At 42.7% G+C, this 25,423-nt stretch overlaps 2 protein-coding genes across 3 annotated transcripts in view; one reads left to right on the forward strand and one right to left on the reverse strand.

Annotated features, from left to right (window-relative positions):
• The window catches only part of RPRD1A (regulation of nuclear pre-mRNA domain containing 1A), a 45,830-nt gene extending 31,449 nt beyond the window's left edge, over positions 1–14,381 (forward strand). Inside the window, exons 7-8 of one of the 2 annotated variants that reach the window (XM_084780909.1) lie at positions 10,989–11,184; positions 13,705–14,381. In XM_084780909.1, the coding sequence (XP_084637035.1) occupies positions 10,989–11,138 (150 nt within the window). In that variant the 3' untranslated portion in view covers positions 11,139–11,184; positions 13,705–14,381. Of the gene's footprint in view, positions 1–10,988; positions 11,185–11,485 lie in introns of both variants that reach the window. The other variant, XM_084780908.1, reaches the window with a different exon arrangement.
• A 3,409-nt stretch (positions 14,382–17,790) lies between these two features.
• On the reverse strand, positions 17,791–24,948 carry RMP24 (ribonuclease MRP subunit p24). The gene is made up of 5 exons (XM_084780911.1): positions 24,456–24,948; positions 24,349–24,371; positions 22,068–22,267; positions 19,510–19,709; positions 17,791–18,311 (listed from the first exon to the last, which is right to left on the reverse strand). The coding sequence occupies exons 1-5, from the start codon at positions 24,530–24,532 to the stop codon at positions 18,158–18,160; spliced, it is 654 nt and encodes a 217-aa protein (XP_084637037.1). The 5' UTR covers positions 24,533–24,948; the 3' UTR covers positions 17,791–18,157.
• Between the last annotated feature and the right edge of the window lie 475 nt (positions 24,949–25,423).

Genomic DNA, 25,423 nt, shown 5'->3' on the forward strand with positions numbered 1-25,423 from the left:
AGCATAAATGTAAAATACCGTTTAATTAGCTCCTGTGCATTTTCTACAAATGTGGATATATGCTTCTTGCTTAGTTGGTTAATTCCTTAGACTTGATTGCTAGCAGTGCACTTGCTTAAAGCATTTTCCTTTTCTCCGCTTTCCTTTCCTTTTTCCGCTTTCTTCTTTATTTCGTTTTCACAAGGTCTTTCCACATAGCCCTGGCTGTCCTGGAACTTACTGTGTAGACCAGATTGGCCTTGAATTCACAGAAATCCATCTGCCTCTGTCTCCCAAGCACCATTTTTACTTTGCTAATCCATGGATTGAATAATTAGGGAAGAATATTTTAAAGTATATGCTTAATAGACAAGTTATAGCCTCTGAGAGGTGAAAAAACCCCAAGATAATTTAAACAAAGTAAATTTGTAAAATATATAATGAATCTTTCATCCCTAAATTTTAGAGAACATTCAAACAAATTCCAATGAATAAACCCCTTCTATGACAGATAATTTAATGTATTTTTTTCTTCTAGGGACTGACCTTAAATTTTTTTCTTAGTATTTTATTATGACAATTTTATTCATGTATATAATTATTTTGATCACATTCATCCCTATTACCCTCCTATCCCTTCTTACACTGAAGACTATGTCTTCCCTGGCAGCAATTATCTGCGCACTGAGTTGTTTGTAGCTCAATAGTAGGGTACTTGCCTAGCATTCATGAGGCTTTAGGACGGTCCATTCTTACCTCAGCACTGCAAGAGTGGGTAGAGTAGGGTTATGTAGGGAGAAAAAATGGTCACCGTAGAATAACTGTTGGAAATGCCCTAACTAGTTAGTGTCCATCATGAGACACGTGCTGTAGGTGCTGTGTATGAGAAAAGTTCTCTCTCTCTCTCTCCCTCCCTCTCCCCCCCTTCTCTCTCTCTCTCTCTCTCTCTCTCTCTCTCTCTCTCTCTCTCTCTCTCTCTCTCTTTCTACAGGATACAGTTGTAAAAATGTTTAGAAAGAGCTGGCAAGAAGACTTAGTGGGTAAAGCCACTTGCTACCAAGCCTGATAATCTGAGTTCAATTCCTGGGCCCTACATTGTGGAAGGAAAGATCTGATTCCTGTAAACTGTCCTCTAATTTTCACAAGTGTATGGACACAATACATTAAAAAGTACAGCTGGCCGTGGTGTCCCATACCTTTAATCCCAGCACTTGGGAGGCAGAGGCAGGCGGATCTCTGTGAGTTCAAGGCCAGCTTGAGCCTGGTCTACAAAGGGAGTCCAGGACAGCCAAGGGTACACAAAGAAACCATACCTGGAAAAACAAGAGGGGGGGGGGGAAGCAAAACAGACAAACAAAAGCTTTAAATGTGTCTGAAACAGTATTGGGAGACTAGTGAGGTTGCTCAGCAGATAAAGGCACTTGCTGCCAAGCCTGACCTGAGTTTGGTCCCCAGAACCCATGTGGAGGAAGGCAAGAGCTGACTCCTTAAAAAGATTGTCCTATGATCTGTATGCTTGTGCCCCCTTCTGTATGGATGATGGACGGATGGATGGATGGGTATTAGGCTAGGGATGTAGCTCATTTGGTAGATTGTTTCCCTAGCATGAATGATTCCTTGAGTTTGATCCCCAACACCACAGTGGTACATCCCTGTAATCCCAGCACTGGAGCGGTGCAGGCAGGAAGATGAGGTGTTCCAGGTCATGCTTAGCTGCATAATGAGTTGGGAGGCCAGCCTGAGCTACATGAGACTCCTAAATGACACAACATACAACATTTGTGGATGATATACAGGATTGGATTTTTTTGTCATTTTGGGGGGAGGGTTTAATTTACAAAATTGTATGCTCATAATAAGTAAATAGCAAAGTATAGAAACGTAGTTTAAATGTTTCCCCTAGGAGTTAAGAATAAAGGTTAATAGTTTTTAGTGGCTTAAATATTTCTGTGTGCCGATTTTGTTTTTTGTTTGTTTTTTTTTTTGTTTGTTTGTTTTGTTTTGTTTTTTGAGACACAGTTTCTCTGTGTAGCCTTGGCTGTCCTGGACTCACTTTGTAGACGAGGCTGGCCTCAAACTCACAGCGATCCTCCTGCCTCTGCCTCCCGAGTGCTGGGATTATAGGTGTGCACTACCATACTTGGCCTGTGTGCTGATTTTAATGTCGATCTCATGGCGCTTTATCTGCTGAACAAAAGAAGTGTGGAAATCTTCATCTCGATTTTCCCCCTCAAATCTACACAACCTTTCATTTGTTTCACTGGAATTTTTGACACTGAATCCCAGCCAGTTCAGGTATATATCTTTATTTTCCTGTGGTGTGACACACAGTCTCATTATGGACCAACAGTTGCCACTCATGTTGTCAGCATGTCTTTTCAAGTGTCAGCATTTCAGTCACTCCGAAGACCCTGCTGTACAGAACTGAAGTGTGGATTATAGAATCCAAGTTGGGTAGGAACAAGAAGCTGTTGGACACTATGTATACTGTAGCAAAGTGAACTTTATGTGGAAGTTGGCCATAGGTAGATAGCTTTTGATAGTGGAAATAGGATGAGACAAGGGAACAAATCAGAGTAGTGACAGCAATTAACAGTGCAGTTCCTGCAACCAAAGCATGCTGTGTCTTTAGCAGTAGCTTGTGTTTGAGAGACTTCTGGCCAATAAATCATGGGGAAGTATCCCAGGGCTGGGAGTGAGATAAAACATGAACCTTTTAAACAGTAGTGATTAGACAGGTAAGAACAGCCTAGTGATGTTTAGAGTGTGTAACCTAATAGATTGAATCTGGTTACGGTTACTGGCCTGTAGTCAGTCTCTATAGAGCTACCTGCTGTGGAACAAGGTCTGTTTCAGTCTCCAAGCCTCTTTGAGTCTTGTTCCAACACAAGGAAATTTACGCCTGGCTGGGACTTCATAGGAACAATTAGTACACTTGAAAATTGAGATAATTCACATGTCACAATGTAGAACTAAGTAGGAGCTAACTGTGATGAAAATTCAGTGAGTTTATTGTGCCACAGTGTTGGTTTTTGTTGTTGTGTTTTGGTTTGATCACCCCTCCCCAGAGGGTTCTCTATGTAGCCTTGGCTGTCCTAGACTTTTGTAGACTAGGCTGGTTGGCCTTGAACTCACAGCGATCTACCTGCCTCTGCCTCCCTGAGTGCTGGGATTAAATGTGTGGGCCATTGCCTGGCTGCCACAGTGTTTTAATTATTTTAATTCCAAAGAATATTTTAGTTAATGGACTGTTGAGACTATAACTATGTTTAGTTTTTCTGGATATTAAAAAAAAAAAAGATATTTTTTTTTTGTTGCCGGCTGCTTTGAAAAATGCATGTATGCATGCATATGTGCTCATAAAGTAAGCCACTTAGAGCTTCCTCTGAAGACTCACCTAAGATTAGCTAATGGTTAAGATTTGTTATTTACTAGGGAATACCAAGTAGGGGAAGGTACTAGTCAGTTTATTTGTTAGCCAGGTGATGTACAGAGGAAGGCATTGAGCTGAACTAGTAAACATAGGCTTCCATATTAAGAAAGTGGATGTGCTGTCTTCCATCCAGAGGCAGGGGACATGCAGACAGAATGCTTAGAGTAGAGCACTAGGAGAGAGCTGGGAGCAACAGGCACGCGTGTGAATTCCTTCCCGTGTCTTGGGAGCTGTCAGAAGAGTTTGGATTACTTCCAAGGGTAGCTAGAAGTAGTTAGTACTGCTAGTGTCTGTCTGACACTTACATCTACTTCAACCTTAAACAGTCTAAGTTCCATGAGATTAACATAAAACTTCATACCCTAGCGTGTTTCTTTTACTGTTGCCTGGTAAGTTGTTTCAATGTCAATTAGGAAAACAAAACTTACTGATCAATGAAAGACAGCCCAAAGAGACAAAGCAAGAATCAGAACCAAACATAATCTGTGACAGGTTTTTTGTTTGTTTATTTGTTTAATGACTGGCCCAGGAACTTAACATAAATGATTGATATGCTAAAGGTTCTAGTGGGTAAAACAGATATGTAGCCAAACTGGACAGGTAATGTAAGTAGAGAGGTGAGAGTGCCCCAAATAAGAGAAAATTTTGCCTAGTTCTTTTGACAGGGACCTAACTCAGTAGATAGAGGACAACCATGGAAATAATTGGTGAGTTTGTGAGAAGCAAATGAGACATTCCTCAACAGATGCAAAGTGGAAAATGAACAGGAAGACATAAAATGAAACCCACAAATACTACATCCAAGAATTGAGACAGTTTTGTTAATATGCCTGGAATACCAGAAGAGAGAAGCCACAATGGCTAAAGATTTCATCTAGAATGAATGGCAGAAACCAAACTCCTGATCTAGGGAAAGAAATTAGAATGTCAGGCAAGATTAAGAAAGCAAAATTGCAGTTTAAACCTAGGCAAATCCTGATCATGTCATTGAACACCAGAGGTAAAACCTTAAAAGAAGCCAGAGGGGAAAACGGAATTGCAGTGAACTTAGCAGAGTTGGGCGGGCAGGAAGGCGGAAGAGTCTTAAGGTGGTGTTGCCCAACACTCCAGAAAAGCTATGGTAAAAAGTGTTGAAAAACCAGTCAGCCTGGGGCTTTATATCAAAAGACATTGGAAAGCAAAGTGAGACCTGTTAGGAGGTTGTAGAATGATGGGAGTAGGTGACAAGGATGAGGGGAAAGTTGGATTCAGTGTTGACCTAAGTGACATCTGCGTGGCTGACTCAGAGGGCAGCTTCATGCAAAACTTCCTTGTCACTTGCCCCATGGTATCAGCCTGCTGAGGATACAACAGAGGTAGCACAGACTACTGTGTAAGATTTTTATTCCAAACATGAGCCCAGACTTATGGCATGCTTGTTTGAAGCTGTAGAATAAGAAACTGAATGACATTCCTTTAGATGTCATATTAGGTGACATTTAAAAACTCTAAGGTAGGGGTGGAGATATGGCTCAGTGGTTAAGAGCACTGGTTCTTCCAAAGGTCCTGAGTTCAATTCCCAGCAACCACATGGTGGCTTACAACCTATAATGTGATCTGGCTCCCTCTTCTGGCCTGCTGGCATACATGCAGGCAGGATATTGTATAAGCAATAAATAAAACTTAAAAAAAAAAATCTTAAGGTATTGTAATATAACAGTGACCAGAAAATATACTAAGGTAAAGGCTAAAGAGACAAAAACAAAACAACAAAAAGCCAACAACAAAACCCAAAGAACTTGAAGTTAAGAAATCATGTCAGCCTCATTTAGTCACCAGTGTGTCTAGGGGCAGGCCATTTCTTTTGGTTTTTCAAGACAGGGTTTCTCTGTATAGCCTTGGCTGTCCTGGACTCTCTTTGTAGACCAGGCTGGCCTCAAATTCATACCCGCCTGCCTCTGCCTCCCGAGTGCTGGGATTACAGGTCTGCAGTAAGCCATTTCTTTAAATGTATCGTCTTGCTTTTGAAGTTGTCTGGGTAATGGAGAAATCACTGTTTAATGCTGTCTATTGGCTCCGATCTTACCAACACCTCAGATCCTTTACCCTTATGGTTAAAACTGAGGCTTTCTAATGAATTGAGCTTCCCTGGAGTGCTAGGCACCATTTCTGGATAAATTAGACCCTGATCACCTTTTCTATTCATTGCCTGCTAACTGAATGTAAAAAATCATCTATATAGGAGAAAATAGTTGCTGTACTACTGAAAAGCTGAAAATGTTTAATGACAGGCCTTTAAACACCTGGTGTTTAATCACAGTTTTCTCCTTGGATCTTGAGCTGGGAAGTCATGACTCTATCTCTTTTCAGTAGTGATCAGGTGATTTAGGAGCTTTCCGTTAGGTAATGTTCAGAATACCCGTTGTCCAGTTAATTCCAGGATCTAAGAGACAGGTTGCCGTAGTGAGCAAGCATAAGGACTTGAGCCTTCATTTTTCATTTTTCTGTTGACTTTGAAGGGTTTTAATGGTTGTGGCATTGTCATTTCATCATGTATAGCATGTAGTTTCTACTTGTGGAAATTAAATGGAGTGTTTGGAATAATGACTGGCATTTTTGGTTTGGGTTAGAGTGTACTAGATGAAATACCTTGAGTTCATAGCAGAATTTAAGTGAACAGATACCAGTAACTGATACACAGAGATGAGCTGCTTGGATACTTACGCAGCTACAGTTCTGAAATTCTATGGAAATAGTGTTCTGTTTTCTCTATCTTTAATACATTTTTGTGGAGAGGAAACTGACGATTTTGTTGAGATGTCACTTCTAAAAGTATAGTTGTTGATACTGGGTATTGTCAATCGAGTCCTGTTATACTTACAGAACCTGTTGCAAAGGGGAGGGATTGACTTGTTTAAGCCTGTGATCATAGTGTTCTAAAATCTGCTCAAGTTGCTTCCAACAGGTCACAAAGCCAGCTCACAAGAATCAGCCTTGGTGTCTGTGATACAGTCCTCTTTATGCTACAGCTGAAGGGTCCTAACAGTGGGTGGGGCTTCAATTGGTCCTTCTCATTGCTGAGCGTCCTTGGCATCTGGGGCATGCAGTGGAAATTCTGCACCTTTGTTTTTGTAGTTTTGTTTAAATATGTATTTTATTTAGTTAGGTCTTTGAGAGCAGATATCACCAGCTCAGGTTGGCTTCAATTTACAGCCCTGTCTCATTTAAGTATTGAAAGCACAGGCACGTGTTGCTCTACCTAGTACTTTTGTGTTTTTGTTGTTTTGTTGTTGTTTTGTCAAAATTGTGTATGAAAAGAGAGCAGGAGTAGGAGCATTTTTAAGAAAATTGAATAAATGCACAGGTTTTAAAATGTTTAAATGGTGAGAGTTTTAGAACACTATATAAAGCCTAAAATAACTCTTGATTTTTATTTTTTCTCTTTTTCCTCTTAAGACAGGGTCTCCAGCACTCTAGCTCAGTCTGGCCTGGTACTCACTATACAGACCAGGCTTCTTTGCCTGTGTCTTCCACATGCTAGGATTATAGTGTGCGTGACCATACCCAGTGTGGAAGTTTATTCCAGCTCAGTGGTTCTCAACCTAGGGATCTAATGATCTTTTCAGAGGGGTGGCCAAGACCACTGGAAAGCACAGATATTTATGTTGCAATTCATAACAGTAACAAATTACAGTTATGAAGAAGCAATGAAATAATTTTGTGGTTGGGGTCACCACACAATGAGGAGCTGTATTACTTGCACATTAGGGAGGTTGAGGACCACTGCTCTAGTTTCTAGTTTTGAGCTAATCCAGGTGTTATCCCAGAGTGATAATCACAGTTACATAATACTTCAAGATTTGAAAGTTCAAGGTTATTTAAGCATCATGGATCTGTAAAACAGATGCCTTTTCTTCTAAAGAAACCACTGAGACTAACATAATTAGGTTTTTCTTTATCAGGGCCATGCAGGTAGACAATTAAGGAAGCAGCAGTTTATCTCAAGTCTTCCGACTTCATGTTAGTATTCAGTGCTCTGCTTGGTTTAGGAGAACTTCTGTCCGCGCCAGTAGAGACCTGAAGCTTTGAAAAGCGAGCACAGACAGGCCAGCTGAGGCTGGAGTAGGCAGTGTTAGTGGCTGTATTTGGTCAAGAGAGTGTTCATGAAGTCTTGTGGAATGGTCAGTATACAGTAAACACTGGCCACAGAGGAAAACTTTCAGTTTGAAGTCCCAACTCATTTGGCAGTGCTTAAAAGGCTGATCACATCACCTAAGGGACCAGTTCCACCACGAACACCTTGGTGCTAGGCTTGAGCCCAGGCATTCAGGCAGGTTCTGCCTCTGAGCTAACCCTGAACCTAACTCAGTGATGAAGTATGACAAGAGGAGGGTCCTGCTGTCAAAGGTGACAGACATCTTAGTACATGGGTGGAAGGATGGTCAGAGAAATGTTCTAGACAGTGAAACAGCTCTATAACACATGGGTAAGTTTTTATTTTTATTTTTTTATTTTCCTGTGGTCCTAGCATTTAGCAGCTGAATAATCTTTCAGTCCCCAACCCTTTGTTTGAGATGATATCTATGCAGCTTTGCCTAATCTGGGACTCTCTACATAGACCAGGCTGGCCTCAAAATCTGAGAGATCCAACTGCTTCTGTCTCAGTGCTGGGATTAAAGATAGTACACCACCACACCTGGCTTTTGGGTAAAAATTAAAGATGGAAGGCATCAGGGTTGGAGAGATTAAGAACACTGGGTACTTCCAGAGTTAAATTCCTAGCAGCTACATGGTGGCTCATAACCATCTGTAATGAGATCCGGTGCCGTCTTCTGGTATGCAGGCAAACATGTAGGCAGAGCGTGATACATAGTAAATAAATAAATCTTTAAAAAAGGAGGAGGGAGCACAGGTTAAACCAGTGCAAATGAGCTTTGTATGAAGCTGGAATTGTAAAGCCTGTAAGCTTAAGGGTTGTGGGGATAAGACTGGCAAATTAATGAGCAGACTGGTGGAGACATGAAAGACTGAGGTTACAAGGAGTTCCCATGCTACAGGCTGCCTGAGAAGTGTCAGTTCTGTTCATCTTACTGTTTGTGTGTTGAAACCTAAATTACACATATTTTGCTTAAGTTTTATTTCTTACAGTGGATTTTTAAAAAGTGAGTATGCTAACTAAGCTTAGATACATGAAGTAAATAGTGGTAAGCTTGGCTTTTGATAAAAGATACAAAGGATGCCACAGCCAAAGTTTGACAGATAGTAAATTAAAGTTAGGGAGAAATGTTGCCTCAGCTTCTGGGAAAGCCCATATCCTTTCAAAACTAAATATAATCTGTATGCACATACTTGTGTGCCATTTTGCACGTGTGGAGGTCAGTACAGTTTGTGGGACTAAGGTTATAGAGTAATGACACACAGAAAGAAACAAGCTGGTTATCCTAATAGGTAGAGAATGATTTTCAATTTTGATTGAAAAAAATTCTTAAATACTCAGGGCTGTACATCCCCAGAATTCTAAATACGAAAATGTCAGCATTATTGCTCCTGTCCAGTTCTTTCATTTGGTTTCACACACAGATCCTATTTTGAGCATATACTCTAGTCTATAGTGTTGTGCCATACTTCAAATTAATTTATTTGAGACAGGATCCATCTTTGTAGCTCTGGTTGGTCTAGAACTCACCTGTATACACTAATCTGTATATTCCAGATTGGTCTTGAATTCACAGACATCTACCTGCTACCATCTCCTTTGAGCCTAGGCTACAGAGTAACATAATCTCAGAACAGCAAGATGCTCTGTTCATTGTATATCGCCCTTCAAACACACCTGTTTTACCTGTTGCTGAAGAGTGAACCCAGGGCTTTGCACATTCTAGGCAAGCACTCTATTACTGAGGTACACCCTTCCTCTCCACAAAATTAATGTTTAGACTATAGAGTTAAACCAAAGAAGCCTATTCCCCTGCTTTTAAGTTGTGCATTCAAGGTACTGTGGTGAGATGTGCCTTTGGCATTCTAAGACTGTGTCCCTGGCAGGTGTATGAAAGTAAGAAGGGAGTCAGCCCTTGAGATTGTAGAGCTTTTGAGGTGTCTATCAGTGGACCTTGTTGGCATCAGAATTGGTAAAGGCAAGGATGTTTATCACCTCATTTTTTGGCCGTCCGTGTGCTTTGCAGCTAATGTGCCCACTTCTTTGTTTTAGACTCTTTGTTCTCTCATCTCCTTAGAGCTTCCAGGTATACTAATCTGAAAAACCTGCCCTGCCGGGGTAATTCTACTTTTAAAGAAGAGGCTTAGAAATATGAAGACTCTTTCTGGTTGATAGCATTTTTGGCATTAAAAATGCAGGGAAGTAGCTCACAATTCTAGTTGTGTGGCTGCATCATTTGGGAGGATTACAAAATTCACATGATCTGGACCCTTTTCCAGATATTCTCAGATACTGATGTGTAATGGTGAGACTAATAGGTCTCTTAAACAAACAATAACACCCCTTCCCCCTTAAAAAAAAAAAAAAACCAACCTGATTATTCTCCTTAGAAATCCCTAAGGAGATACAGATGCGCAGCCAGCACTGAGGCACACTGAAGAAGGGTTCTGGGTGCCCACTTTTTGCTCCTGTTCAGGCGTCATCTCAGTTGGCTGAAGCGGTATGGGGGACTTTCATATGCTCTCCTGGGGAGGATGTAATGGAGGATCTGAGCATTCATTATAGAGTGAGAAATATGTACTACAGACAGTGGGCTCCTCCTGATAAGCCAAAGCTGATCTTGATTGACTTTTTGTCTTTCATTCCTTGGGTTACCAATTGCCAGCCTTTTAAAACCTGTTTTTGTGCTTTTGGTGCCTAGTCTATTGATCTGTATTTCCCATTTGAAGTTAATACAAAAAGAAATTGCATACCATCACAAATGTTGCAAGTTGCATTGAAGTGGGGCTGTCAGAATTTCAAAATGTATATAACAGTTGGGATATAGTCATGACCTTAATTTTAAGGCAGTAGTAAATGGAAATAGTAAAAGATTCTTAGGCCTGGGACTGTAGCTCCATTAATAGATTGCTTGCCTAGTGTACACAGAACCCCACATTCCATTTTCAACACCACATCTGGGTGTGCTGAGGTGTGGCTGTCATCCCAGTACTCAGGAAGTTGAGGCAACAGGATCAGAATTGCAAGGTCATCCTCACATACATAGAATTCAAGGCCAGCCTCAGTTACATGGAACCGTCTCAAACGTGCCACCACCAGTGAAAATACAATGTATTATGAAGCTTTGTATTGGAGACAAAGTCTGGGTTGCTGATATTGCTGCAGTGATTTATTGCCAGCAATCACAGAAAACACTGGAACTTCAGCTTAAGTTTAAGAACACATACACACACAAAGTGGGTTTCATCGTGCTGTTTTTAATGCATGGATATTGTGTACTTTGATTCAGCCTCTCTACTACTTCTGTAGCCCTTTTGACTAAAACTGGAATAATCATTTATTTGCCGTTAGCTGAGTACTGTAAATTTCCTTCAGAGAATCAGCAGGAAGCTAGATTGCCTTTTCAACGTGAAAACTAACAAGGGTGGTCTTTTGTTACAGGAGTACAAGCGCAAGTTAGCGAGAGTTTCCTTGGTGCGCAAAGAACTCAGAGCCCGGATCCAGAGCCTGCCAGATTTATCTCGATTGCCCAATGTTACTGGCAGTCACATGCACCTGCCCTTTGCTGGAGACATCTACAGTGAAGATTGATGGCCAGTGTCCTCCAGGGCCAGGACTTTGCCAGACATGGAGACAGGTTAGGTGACTAGTCCTGTAGAGTTATTTTTGTACATTGTTGAGAGAATGGTACTAACACAAGACATGACAAGGATTATAAAATGGTTTAAAATGTTGGTTTGTTTACTATTTTATTAGTGAGTTAACATGACTTAGTTAAAACCAAGCAATGATTTCTGTGTGTTAATGAGCTTAAAAATAATGATTATTTTCAGAAGATCTTTTTGTAAGTTTGTTTTTTTTAATCCAAGGCCTTGTGAGAAATTCCATGTTTCTATTTCTTCATGTATTTTCAATTATTTTTCTTTATTTTTTTCCAGTATCTAATCACTGTACACTGTCTAATTCCTAATGAGAAGAACTGATCAGGAGCTGATGTGAGACTGTACTGTGGTATCATTAGGACTTGATTATAGAAGAGACTTAAGTGTTTCAGCTTCACCTTTACCCTTGCCAGCAAATACTGGCTCTGTGTGTCCTCAGGTCTTTGAGTTTTAACACTAGACATGGATGCCACATGAAGGGTCACACTAAAGCTGAGAGAACGCTTCCCTGGCACATAGTAATTCCATCCCAAATGCCAGTCCAGAATAAAAGGCCTGTTAAATGGAGATGCCCTTGATTGAACTATTTAGAACGAAGTGATTTAATGCTTTAAGAATGTTGTGTGTTTTGATGCCCTACCAAGGGGATAACTCCAGCTCTAAAGCTGACTGTTTCTGTCCGGTCAGTCTTTTTACGTCATTGATCCCGATAATAGAACGCCAGCTGTGGGGAGTAAAGGAAACAGCAGACAGTGACATGCTTGATACCTCATCCGTGGAACGTAACCAATAAGCGCTTAGCTCGAGGAGCTCAAGAGCTCAGTATCCATAATGTTCAGTTAAGTAGCCTGGAACATTGTATTTCCTTAAAGTTTTTGAATGACTGTGTATTTGGGAACTAAGCAATGCTATACTACAGGGTAGATGTGGTGAGTTTTATATTTGTATGTTTACAGATGTAAATACAGAGCAGGTGTCCCTTTACCTTTACCTGACCCCGTGGGTTAGAGCAGCTGCATGCTCTTCAGTTCTCTTTAAGTTAATTGTGAACCTGCAGGTTTGTATTTGATAACAACGGGGGGTGGGTGTATTTTCCTCCTTTATTGCTTTGCATTTCTCATTGTAATCAGAGTCCAACTAAATAGTTAATAGAACACCTTTTAAATTTCACAGGCAAATTATACTCACTTCTGAATGGCTTCACTGTTTCTTTCCCAGTATTAGAGGTTATAGTTGAAGTGAATTTACTTGGGAAGTAACAACAGGTAATTCATCTTTAGTAGCCAGTAGATTGGGAAATAGTGCTTTTAACAATCTGACCTCTCTCCAAAACAGAATTGTATGAGTAGCATCATCCCATCCCCCGCATGTCCTGTCTCCCAGTGATTTAGACAACTTTTGGGAGTTAGGACACATTTCTTCACAGAACCTATTGCAGTCTCTGTGCATACCGCTGAAGCTCATCTGGGAGCCAAATCCACTAGACCACGGTGCACTTAACTTGTAACATGGCTGAGGAGTGGGTGGCTCATGGCACATCCTGAGCCGCATTTGTCTGTCACAGTAAGGGGTTTGTATGCAGCAGCCAGACCCTCACACCGGGGTGGGGGTGTCTGCCAGTGCTGCTGTCTTTTCCCTAGGTGTAGGGATGGAAGAAAAGAGTCAGCAGAGGAGGGTGGACACATGCACATTACACACCCTGAGTATGCCTGTTTTGAAAGTGTGCCAAGTAAGTTAGTTTTTGTTGTTGTTGATGTTCTTGAAAGCAAAGCTTTGGGTATTAGCTCATTTTCAGTATCTTGAACTTATGATTTGCTGACATGGTGATTTAATCCATCTAAAATAGACACTTTTCCATTTAAAACTAATTTATAAATGGTATACTCTTGAAAAGACACAAAATCTTGTAGAAGTTTGCTGAAATATTTTCACCATGAAGACAGACTTAGATACTCTTTTGATGCCAGTGCTGATCTAAATATTTATAAAATGTATTATTTTTTTAAAGAGCTTGATGAGATCTGTGATAAATGCTAGTTCTCAAAACCAGAGTCCCACAAACCTCAAGTTGTTGGTTAGCTCACTACCTGAACACAAACTGTACAGTTTGTTTTAGAAGTTCTCAGCCTTACAGCAGTTAACCTGGTAAGCATAGGAGAGTGTCTTCCTAAAGGCATACTAAGCTTTCTCAGTGGGTGCAAGCTGGGAGGCAGAGGCAGGAAGAGTTCTGTGAGTTTGAGGCCAGACTGTTCTATAGAGTGAGATTGATGCCATTAGAGTTACATGTGAGACCCTGCCTTAAGAAAAGAAAAAATGGGCTTAGGTGAAGGGTGTAAAATACCAAATTCTAAATCATGCACATTTTCTCTATCATATGCCTGAGGCAATTATGAGTGTGAGAGCAGCCTGGCCCGGTCCTCAGGGGAAAGCGTGTCACATTTGTAGCAAGATCCTGTGCTGTGAATGGACACCATTCCTCTTTTCTCCACAAACAGTGCAGAGAGCTGTCGGAGTGGCAATTTGAGCAGATTCCCCGGGGCTCCCTCTGCTCCTGCAACACTACAGTAAGTAAAACCACAGGGGGAGCTGGGAGCCTGGAAATGAGCTGTGCGAGCTTTCCCTGAGGAAAACCATCCCACCTGCAGCTGTTGTGAATCAGGGTTTTTCTATAAGAAATCCTTTAGAATCAACAAGAGCTAGGATGATTCAGCCATTATGATTTTCAGAGTTCAAAGAATGTTGTCCACTGTCACTGTTGTGACCAGCTTCACGGTGTGTGGTTCAGGAACTGGTCTGAGAAGTCTGAAGAGAAGGACAGTGCCTGGGAGGTAGGAGGGCCTTCCTGAATTCCCACTCAGAAATCGACAGGATGTGAAGTAACTCGAAGCCCCTACATTGCTTTACTAGCTGTTAGGAGTTACTCCCAAAGATGAGCCTTGCTTCTTGTTGTGCTATAAAAAGCTTTTAACAGTGTGAATTCAGTTCTTCTCTGTACAGAAAGGGAACATTGGGTTAACTAATGGGTTTATTTATATAGAGCATTTGTTGCCAGCCACAGTCTGAGGTGGCAGCACATGGGAAGAGGATTCTCCCTGTCTTTTACAAACTCTTTTCTTTGGCTGTATCTGATGACAGTGTAAGATCTTAATAAAGTTTTATGTTCTTTTTTGAAGAGTCTTTGTGTGTGCTATTTTTGTGAATCCAATTCATTGGGTAAAGGACAAGAAGGAATGGGACTAAGGGGAGGTGTTGGCAAAGCCCTGGAAGGAGTCTGTGAAGCAGAAACTACAGAAAGGGATTTATTTGGCCAATGGTCCAGACTTGGAGGGTTATCATATCATCAAGGGCACTTATTAAGCTGCAGACGGTTGAGCACCAACTTGATTCTTGTCTCAAACAGGGACTGGAGAAATAGCTTGTGGGTAAGAGCCCTTGCTGTATAAACACAAGGGCCTGAGTTTGATTCCCAACACCTGCATAAAAAGTGGGGCATGGCTACACGTGCCAGTATTGGGGTGGAGACAGCTAGATTGCAGGAACCCTGGCCAGCCAGGCTAGCCAAAATAGCTTCAGGTCAGTGGGAGACCATATCTCAAGACAGTGAGGCCAAGAGGAAGAGGAAGAAACCCAACCTCCTCGCCTACCCTCTGCTTGTGCACAACACACACACACACACACACACACACACACACACACACACACACACACACACACACACGCTACTTACTCTTTAAGTAATTATGGGTAATAATGAAGTACAGCTTTATAGTTCATTACATAGTTGGTTCCTTCCTTAGGGGAAGAGAATAGATGTTTGTTATATGCCCAGCACGGGCCAACTGCTTTTGGGTGGACAGATCCCCTTGGTACCTGAAGTTTCCTTGTGACACCCCGAATTATTTGTGTGTGATGCTAGGGATGTGAGTAGTGCTAGCTAAACTCTAGATTGGCTAGAGTTTGTCTGATAATATTCAGTTGCGGCTGAAAATGTAGTTCCGTGGTAGAATGCTTGTAAATAAACCTAAGGTCCTGCTTAGATCTGATAGGCATACAGCCACGCCCAGTAAATCGTTCTGGACCAAACTATTAGATTACTCGTAATGCTATTTATGCTGTGTAGTTTCACTATATTCACTATACTGTCTTAAATAGGGGGACTGGGTTTTGGTTGTTTTCGAATTTGAGCTGCAGCTAACACTCTTCATCTTGTTTGAGCTGGAATTTGAGGGTCGTAGGACCTCAGATGAGCTTCATGACCAGTTCATATCCCTGTCTATTGGACGTGGATGCTCAAGTTAGCAGCAAATGTCACTGACGCTTAGCATTTCTGTTAGAGCTGCTAGTCTGAATGCTGTGACTAGGAAGACATACTGCAGTTGTCAGCCCCCGCCTCTTTACATTAATGGGACAGAACAATTCCAGTTGCAGTACAATTTTAAATCAGTAGTATAAGACAATGTCTTTTCCAATAGATCTATTTTCCTATGAACCTATATGAAAGCTAACTTGCAGTGACTGAGCTTGTTGGCTCAGCAGCATGCACGCTCAGTGACTGCTGTCTGAACCAGCACTTTAGTAGTACGGTGTGGTGCTGGAGCTACACCATTTGCACATAGTACACACTTCCAGGCATACCACTTAGCAACAGTTGAAAGAAATGCTTTACATCTTAGGTAAAGTATTTTCATTACGAACTTTTCAGATACATTTGTGTATATTAGTGTTTTTTCTGCTTGTAATCTCATCTGCAACTCAAGTTCCAGATGGCTGTGAGCCACCATGTAGGTGCTGGCAGACCCGGGTCTCCTGCAAGAGCAACAAGTGCGCTTAATCACTATACTGTCTCTCCAGGCCTCATGTGGCTGTGCGCAGACATCATGTGGGAGGATGCATGCACCTACCACAGCGCATGGATGGAGGTCAGAGGACAGCTCGCAGAGGCTGTTCCTCTCCTTCCACCACGTAGGTCCTTAGACCTAAACTCAGGGTGTCAGGTCTGTTGGGAGGTGCTTTCACTAGCTGCACATCCAGCCCTTAACAGTCAGTGAGATAATCACTTTTTCAAATAAACCAGCGCAGCAGGCATGCAACTTTAGTTTTAGAAGTTACTCTTAGTAATATATGAAAGAAAACATTTATGAGGTCCATTTTTGGCACTTAATGAGGTCTTGAGTACTATTCTTGTTTTGTCATTTCAGAAACTTTGTTTATAAAGCTGTAGGCATTATCAGCCAGAACCTGTTAAACATACTGACTTTTTCCTCCATTTATTTTAATTACTGCCTGGTCCCAGCCCCCCCCCCTCATCTCCCAGTCCCACCCTCAAGCCCCCTCCCCCCATTCTTCCCTTTCTTCTCAGAGAGGGAGAGGCCCCCAAGAGGTACCAGCTCACTCCAGCACCTCCAGTCACAGCAGGACTGAGCGCATCTCCCACCGAGGCCTGGCATGGTAGCCAGTAGGGTAAAGAGATCCAAAAGCAGGCAAAAGATTTGGAAACATCCTCTACGCCTGATGACCAAGCTGCACATCTGCTCTGTTAGGGGTATTGTTTGATTTTTTTTTTTCCCCCTTTGCTTTCTGTCTTCATTCTGCTGGTGCACCCTGTAGACAGATAGTGAGTATGACACATTATGCTGGAAATCTGGCTTTTGAAAGTTGGAAGGTATTTTTTTTTAATGTGCCCCTCCCCTTTTTTGTATCCTGCTGAATGAAATTATCCTTCATATTTTATGATCTCTAAAACTCCCTCTGGCAAGTGCACTTTCATTAGAAAAGGATAAATTGAAGCATTTCTTCAGTAACTGAAGAAGTGTTGGGACTTTTTAAAGTCTTCTTGAGAAGACATTTTATCCTATGATTGCCAACATCCAACAAAACTAATGCTCAGAATTTGACCATTCATAGTTTTGTTGAGACTAGAAACAATGCAGTGAAGAACTCCCCAGTTACTCCTCTTGTCTCAACTCCCACCATGTTCCCCGTAGAAGGATCAAGTGACCTATCTGCCCTTCCCATGTTTTCATAAGCAAACATTATGGCTGGCAGTAGCATCAGCTAAGTGGAGCTAGAACAGAACGAATGGTTCTTTACTATCTGGGTGAAAGGCATGATGGGTTGCTCAATTTCAAGATGGTGCCAGTCAATCTCTAATGACCTATGGAGGCATATGATGTCTAAAACACGCTTTATAATCCATGCTCCATTCTCTGCAGTTCATGATATAGTTATGAGAGGCTCAGTAGTGACACAGTAGACTCTGGAGACACAAAAGGAAAGCCTGGCCTGGCTCATCCCTGCTGCAGTGCTTAGACTAGTTAGCCTAATTCTTAGTGTTGTACAGAGCTTGCCTAGCATGTGTTTAATCTCCAGCATGGGCATGGAGGAGGCAGGTATTTATTTTTGCTTTCAAAATGTGAAAAGTGTTCATAGTTTATTAGTATTATGTTATGCATGACTGAAGAAATACACACTTCTTTTTCTATATTAAGAATAGTTTTTGGTACATTTCTTTCTGAAATGACAAAAACTGCAGTAAATGCTACCATTCAATATCCCCTGTACCTTTATCATAAAAACTGCCATAGTCTTTAAAATCCTTTATTGCATTTATTCATCCTTTATGTGGAGGTGGGGCACTCTGGTGAGGTCAGAGAACATGTGGAATGGGTTCTTTTTGCCTTGTGGGTTCTGGAGATTGAGTATAGGTTGTCAGGCATGGCAACAACAGAACTTTTACCCTTGTACATGTCTCTGGCGTGGTCATTTGGTTTCTGATGTTCACATTCACCGAGGGGTCCTAAGTTACTGTTTAATGAGACACTTTCCCCTAAGTGCTGAAGGATGCCAAGAACAGCTTGCTTTTGGATCTAATTTTCATGTGCTCAGACTCCAAAGCGAGGACAGAAGCTGTTAACCACACTAGACAGCTCTTGTTTTCAAAAGCCATTCTCACAGAGAAGATAAGAAGTGCCTGAAGTCCAGCTTTGGGCTCTTCTCAGATGCGCTCTGACTGAGCAGTGTTTTTAGTTGAGAGAAGTGTTTCTTTCTTTTGCTCCCGTTACTTGAGGAGCAAATGGGCGTTGACTGTCCAGACGCCGGTGTTCTGAAATGAGAGACTACTTGTCAGTCACACTGCCAAAGGACAAAATGTCCCTCCTGCTAAGAGATCTGCTCCTAACATCTCCTACTCTGTCTACCACTCTGCATTGCAGCTCTGTATGGACACTGGCTGTCCTCTTCATAGAACGCTCATTAACAACAAAAACCTCATGGAACATCCGATTCTGGCACCATTTAGGTGCGTTAGATGGTTCTAGAAGTGCCTGTGTATGATACCTGAAAGATAAACCTAGAGGTAAAATGTTGTCAAGGTGACTTTACACCTGATGTTAGCATTCAAGGCAATTCTAAATGAGATCTTTATGTCTCCCCGATAAGGCTGGCAGTACCACAGGACAGGCACCAGTCTACTAGGTCTGTATTCTGGTGCTTCTGGCTAGTGCCAGGTGCATGCACCCACAGAATAAGCCATTCACCATCTGGTATGAGCTTTCATGTGGGCACTGGGGGTTCTGAACTCAGGTCTTTGTGTTTACACAGCATGGACTACCACCTGAACCTTTTTCCCAGTACCTCTAAAAGCAACTAAATTATCTTAAATACACCAAATTTTCTTTTATCCATATTTACACAAAAAGATGAAAATTTCTGCTGAATATTTATACCAAATACTGACCAAAATCAATAGTATACAGAAAACTGGACTTGGCATTTATCCCAGTACCATAAACTTCAAGCATAGTTTAAAATCTTAACATTACACAGAATAACCCATCACATATTTACTCCATGCCACAGAGCCCGGGTTAAAGGCTGCTGACAGAGCTGCACTTTAGCCAGGTCATCAGTTCACTACCCCAGTCCTGACAAGGTCACTGAGGACCTGGCCCAGCACAGCAGCAGTAGGAACAAGAACAGAAACTGGCACAAAGACTACAGTGCAGAAGCTCCCAACCCCTCTTGCCATTTTAGGTAACAATGTATAGAGGGCGTTTTGTTCAGAGTTAAGAAATTGGAAAGAGGGAAGACTTGGTAGCGTCTATAGATGGATGCCAGGTGCTGCAGAGACTACATAGGAGCCATATGCACGGACATAAAGTTGAGGATCAGAAATACCTGAGGATCAGAAACAACCAAAGGGCATGGAAGGAAATGTGCTGCAGCCTGTGATACAGGGGGCACTCAGGAGTGCACATTAAACAGATACTACATACTTGACAGCAGCTGACAAAGTACAGTACCTGATAACTGAGGAGGGGCTCTTGCCTTTGGAACCGGACATATTTTGAGAGAGGTTTGTAAAGCCTGGAGCCTTTCTCTTTGGTGTCTTGGGGTTGGCTTGCTTTGTAGCAGTGGCAGCGTTGCTCTTCAGTGCTGACAGAAAGCTTCTACTCTTACCATGGTGTTTCACTGTCCTGTTGCACGTTCTACAGGTAATCAGCTACCACAAAAAGAAGTTGGTCCCGTAAATTCTCTGGTAAAGTAACACAATAAACCACAGGTTTCCCCAATTCCTATGAAGGAGGCCAGTTAGCATAGAGGGGTCAGACGTGACACCTTAAAAACAACAAAATTGCCAATAAGGTATTGGCTAAACATTAATATTTAAATACTTTAAAAAGAGACAATGGGATGGGGTGGAGAGACCGTGAGACCCCAATCCTACACAAAGAACTATTGGCAAGTAAAGAATGGAAAGTATGAGAAATAGTCTTCCTCAGGGAAGAGTACACAATTGGCTCTCCAACGCTAATGGGCAGCCCTAGAAACATACATACACGTAGCCATATACAGACCGAGCAGGTTATATTTAGGAATATACACATATATACAAATAAATATATGCATCTAACAAACAAAGAAAAAGGAGACCACGAATTTGAAAGAGGAAATGATGTAATCCTATTATGAGCTCAAAAATAAAATAATATTTAAAAAGACAATGATCTCTACTCAGTAGGAAACTGGTTTGTGTGGGAACCTGGGACGGGAGAGTATACACTAACATCTGGATGTTCTTTGTACAGCAGTAGAGATTAACTATTTTCTAGTTGGTCAACTTTAGTTCTTTCCCCACCAAAACATGGCAGATCACTGACATTTTAAGTAGCACCTTCGAATCTATGGTGACTCTGTAACTGGTGGTGTGACTAATAAAACCTTTCAGTTCCTGTCAATATTTATTTTTATGTGTATGGATATCTGCCTGCACCGTGTGCATGCTGGTACCTTTGAAGAAGCCAGAAGAGGGAACAGACTGTTGGTTATGAGAATGGTTGCCGGGAACCAAACAAGCAGCAAGTGCTTTTAGCTGCTGAGTCATCTCCCCAGGCCCAGCAGTATGCATTATTAAGACAAAGTCCACTTAGTACCTAAAGGCCTTTTCTGCCTGGCTCATTCAGACTTCAACCCCAGTCTGAAGTACTCAGACTGCAAACAGACAAAAGGGCAAAAGAAGATCTGTGTGGGGGGTGGGATGAGAATGGCCATACAGACTCATATGCTTAAACACTTGGTTCCCTGTTGCTATAACTGGGAAGGATTAGGATATGGCCTTGTTGGAGGAGGTTTGTCATTGGGGGCAGGCTTTGAGTTTTCAAAAGAAGGTAACTTCTCCCAGTGTCTCTCTACCTCAAGGTTGTGGATCAAGATGTGAGTCCTCACCTGTTCCTTCTCTTGGCTGTCATGGACAGTAAGCCTGCTTAAACACTTTTGTAAGATGCTTTGGTCTGGTGTTTTATCACATCAATAGAAAAGTAACTACAGCAGTTTGTATAAAGGCCAGCTGCCTTACAGCTTTTAGAATAGGATCAATCAGCTAAACATCCCCTGAACCTGCTTTTCTAGTGATCTCTACCTAAAATACAGAGTGTAAACTTCAGCAAAGTAAAACATTCTAACACTTATCTTCCTCTAGGAACATTCCCCAAATATGGTGCACTGATGTTTCCTAACAATTTCCTGTGGCAGAAGGCTCATAGTTGGTATTAGCCTAGGCTACATAGCCAGACCCTATCTCAGTGTCTGCATTCACACAGAGCATGCAAGATAGAACATATATCTGATATTTGCCTCCATCCCTTGAAAATCTTTGTTTTATTCCATTGTATACCCAGATACTAAGACCTCTGCTGGGTTGACAAGGCAAGAACTACACACTGACACTGGGGCCTCACACATGAGGTGTCAGTCACTGAAGAAGTGACTGATCTGTGAGTTACACTGGCAAACACAAGGATCCCCCAAACTGAAAAGACTGTGCTCAGCAGTGACTAGAGAGCAATCCTGGGTTTTTAGGCAATTATCAAAAGTAAAAATGAGCCTGGTGGTAGTGGCGCACGCCTTTAATCCCGGCACTTGGGAGGCAAATGCAGGCAGATCTCTGTCAAGTTTGAGGCCAGCCTGGTCTACAAAGTGAGTCCAGGACAGCCAAGGCTACACAGAGAAACCCTGTCTGGAAAAACCAAAGATAAATTAATAATTTTAAAAATTAATACAAAAATAAAAATGAACTAGCCAGGGTAGTAATGCACGCATTTAATCCTAGTACTTGGAGGCAGAGACAGGCCCACCTAAGTTTGAGGCCAGCCTGGTCTACAAAGCAGTTCTAGAACAGCCGGAGCTCCTACACAGAGAAGCCCTGTCTCAAAATCAACTACAGCCTTGGTGACTCACTGCCACACAACATCATGCGTGCGCTCTGACAGTCCAGATGCACCGCCACAACGCTGTTCTGGCCAGGCCGGGGGAAGAGGACGAAAGGACAGCATTTTCTTATGTACTGGAACTGCAGCCTTACCAGCACACTTGCAGAGTCCTTGTACTTTCTCAACAGTTTTGCTTCTTTAAAACTGAGTACATGATTTCCTGCTTCTCGATTAAGAAGTTTCTGTATCTTAGGTGTCAACTTGGCTTTGGGTTTGAGGCGCACTCTAGAGTTATCCAGAACCAACAACTGGAAGCAGTATGGACATGTTTCTTGAAAAGTGTTGTTTTCCTCTACAATTAAATAAATAAAATTCACAGTTCAGCAAGTCAGGATATTTTGTTACCCCTAACAACCGGTACCATAAATGAGAAAAAGAAAATGATACTGATGCAAACTTGAATCAGTCTCTTGAAGCAAACTCCAGATAATAAAAGCAAACTGGCAACACTGTACTTTAAAGAATTCTCCAACACCTCTTCCTCCCGCCATCCACTCCTTCAGCAAAATATAGGCAGCTTGCTGGCCTTTATTCCTTTGCTTATTTGTTGCTTAGATATTAACACATTTACAGCAAAGTAAATTGCACAGGGATTTTTCTTTTCCCGCCCTTCTTCCTTTGACAATTAATACAAACAGCACTTTTTTGTGGTACAAAAACAAGGACAACCAGATGACATACAACAGAGATGCTGGTGAAGGGAGCAGGACTAAGGAAGGGGATCAAAGGCTGGTAGGGTCACTGCAATTTAAAGAAGTATGCTAGGGAAGGCTTCACCAAACCACATTTGCAGAGAGCAATGACAGCAGGCAGCAAATAGTGTTCCAGGCGCCATAAGGCATTTGCAAAAGCTCTAGAACACAACAGCAAGCAGGTCTGGTGTAACAAACTGGAAGTATGTTAGAGAGGCCATGTGCCATGATGGCTTAGAAAGAGACTTCAGAAAGCCAGGCATGGTGGCACCCGCCTGTAATCCCAGCACCTGGGGAGGCAGAGGCAAGCAGATCTCCGTGAGTTCGAGGCCAGCCTGAATGCCTCAAGCAGTTAACAGCAATCCAGGAGGGAAGCACTAATTGTTTGGACCAGGTTGCAAGTAAGGGATGTAAGAGTGGGTCAATTGGGAAGTTATTTTAAAGCCAATGTGATTTGCTGGCACAAGGAGAGGTACTGTTAGGGCGTCAAGAATGCCTCCAAGGTATGGACAGCATCACTGTTTACTGAGATGGGAACTAGTCATTTAAAAAAAAAAAAAGCCAAGAAGATAGTGTAGAATCTGGGAAAGAGATCTAGGCTGGAATTAGGAAGGTCTTAGTATATTGTAGCTTGCCCCCATGCACGGACTGAGTTCTGGGACACCACAATATTCCGATCTTGGATCATTAGGAGAGCCAGCAAAGAGCACTGAGCTACAGAAGGGCAGGTGGAAACTATTCTTCAAACACTGACCAACTGGAGCGCTATCTTCTGAAACTCATCTAGTAGACGGATAGAATCTATTCCCAAAAGTTTTCTCTGACCTCTAGACACTCACTCTCTTGGGCACACAAACACGTAAAAAGTTTATGTGGGGTAGAGAGATGGTTCCGCAGTTGAAACGGCTGGCTGCTCCTCCATAAAACCCAGGTTCGGTTTCCAGCACCCACTTTGCCCAGCTCACACTTACCTGTACCTCCAGTCTGACCTCTTTTGGTCACTAGGCTCCCAAGTGATGCAGATCACTTGGGCAACATATATATATATAGAATAAAATTTAAAAATAAAACTGATCAAGGAGCTCAGGAGATGGGTCCAAGGTTTGCATTTGCTTCCCTTGCAGAAGACTTGGTTTAATTCCCAGAACCCACATGTGGGCATACAACAGGTTGTAAATGCAGTTCCGGGTGTGTGTGTGTGTGGGGGGGTGTCCCACACCCTCTTACAGTTTCCTAGGCACTAGGTACGCATGAGGTGCCCAGGCATACACGCAGGCAAAGCACCAAAACACATTTAAAAATAAAAACCGACAATCAGTGTGTCAAATGCCAAGGGTTAAGACATTAAAGTTTTGTTGTTGTTGTTGTTGTTTGTTTGCTTTTCTCTGTGTAGCCTTGGCTGTCCTGGACTCACATTGTAGACCAGGCTGGCCTCCAACTCACAGAGATCTACCTGCCTCTGCCTGCCGAGTGCTGGCATTACAGGCGTCTCCATCAAACTTTCCATACCGCCCTGACCGCGCCCGATCTCGTCTGATCTCGGAAGCTAAGCAGGGTCGGGCCTGGGTTTGTAGTTGGATGGGGAACTCAATTTTTTAAAAATGAGACAAGTCGATCGGCCTTCTCCTTTGGACCTCTGGGGTGAGAAGGGCGGAAGCCACCGCAGCCGGCGTTCTCCTACCGTGTGACGAACTGTAGGACCAGCTGCAAAAGAGAACAGGGCGTGAGGCCGGGGCACCGTCGCCGCCCTCCCCCTGGCCTCCTGCCCTCCCTCAGCCCCTCTCTTACAGGAGGTAGCGGGCCTGGCCGGGGCAGCTTTCCACCAGACCCCGAGCAGCCGCTTCGATGTAGTACTTTTGCCGCATTGCTGGTGCTTACAGTCGCCGAAACTACGCGAAACAACGCGACGCCGGAAGTCGCCTTTCTCAGTGTAACCATCGTAGGCCTCCGTACTCTCCCTCCGGAAACACGCGTTCGCGACTCAGGAGTTCCGGTCTCACGCGAGTCGCGTCTGGAGTTAGAGGTCATCTCTCTTGAGACTTGGAGCCCAGTCCGCAGCCCCGTGCCACCCCCGGTACCAAAATCCAGATCGAGCCGGGCGCAGTGACGCACACCTGTAATCCCAGCGCTGGGCCGGGCATAGGAAGGCGGATCTCCGTGAGTTTGAGGCCAGCCTGGTCTACAAAGCCAGTCCAGGAGAGCTAAGGCTACACAAAGAAACCCTGTCTCGAAAAATTATATGTATCCAGATCGAAGTTTTTGTACCCAGAATGGTTACAGGCTCCTGGGTCCAGAGCTCCACCAGCCTCACTGACGTGCTCCCAGTCTTCGAACCATTAAAGATTTTCTCGGTAGCTTAACAAGGTTAATCAATTAACTATCATCCAGGTATTTTTGCTTTTCTAGTTTGCTTAATTAAAAAAATATATTATGTGAACGAGTGCTTTGCTTGCGTGTATGTGTGTGTTTCCCTTGCTTGCAGTGCCTGGGGAAACTGAGAAGGTATCCGATATCTTGAAACTGGAGTTACAGCTGTGAGCTGCCATGTGGGTGCTGGGAATCAAACCTGCATCCTCTGCAAGGACAGTGGTTGTAGACCAGGCTGGCCTTGAACTCTAAGAGATCCGTCCGCCTCTGCCTCCCAAGTACTGGGATCAAAAGGCGTAGGTCACAGCTGCCAGGCTCAATCGGCGCTCTTAAATACTAAGCCACCAAGTGCCCTTAATGAGCTGTCTCCAGCCCCAGCTTGATTTATT

The sequence above is a fragment of the Acomys minous genome (assembly GCF_964271855.1).
Source record: "Acomys minous genome assembly, chromosome: 4".
In the NCBI taxonomy this organism is placed as follows: domain Eukaryota; kingdom Metazoa; phylum Chordata; class Mammalia; order Rodentia; family Muridae; genus Acomys; species Acomys minous.

Coding starts and splice junctions, on each gene's coding strand:
- RMP24 (XM_084780911.1), bottom strand. CDS start 24,532: ATGCGGCAAAAGTACTACATCGAAGCGGCTGCTCGGGGTCTGGTGGAA. Junction 24,372..24,455: donor GGCCAGGCCCGCTACCTCCT/GTAAGAGAGGGG, acceptor TCTCTTTTGCAG/CTGGTCCTACAGTTCGTCAC. Junction 18,312..19,509: donor AGCCCCTCCTCAGTTATCAG/GTACTGTACTTT, acceptor CTCTCATTTCAG/AACACCGGCGTCTGGACAGT.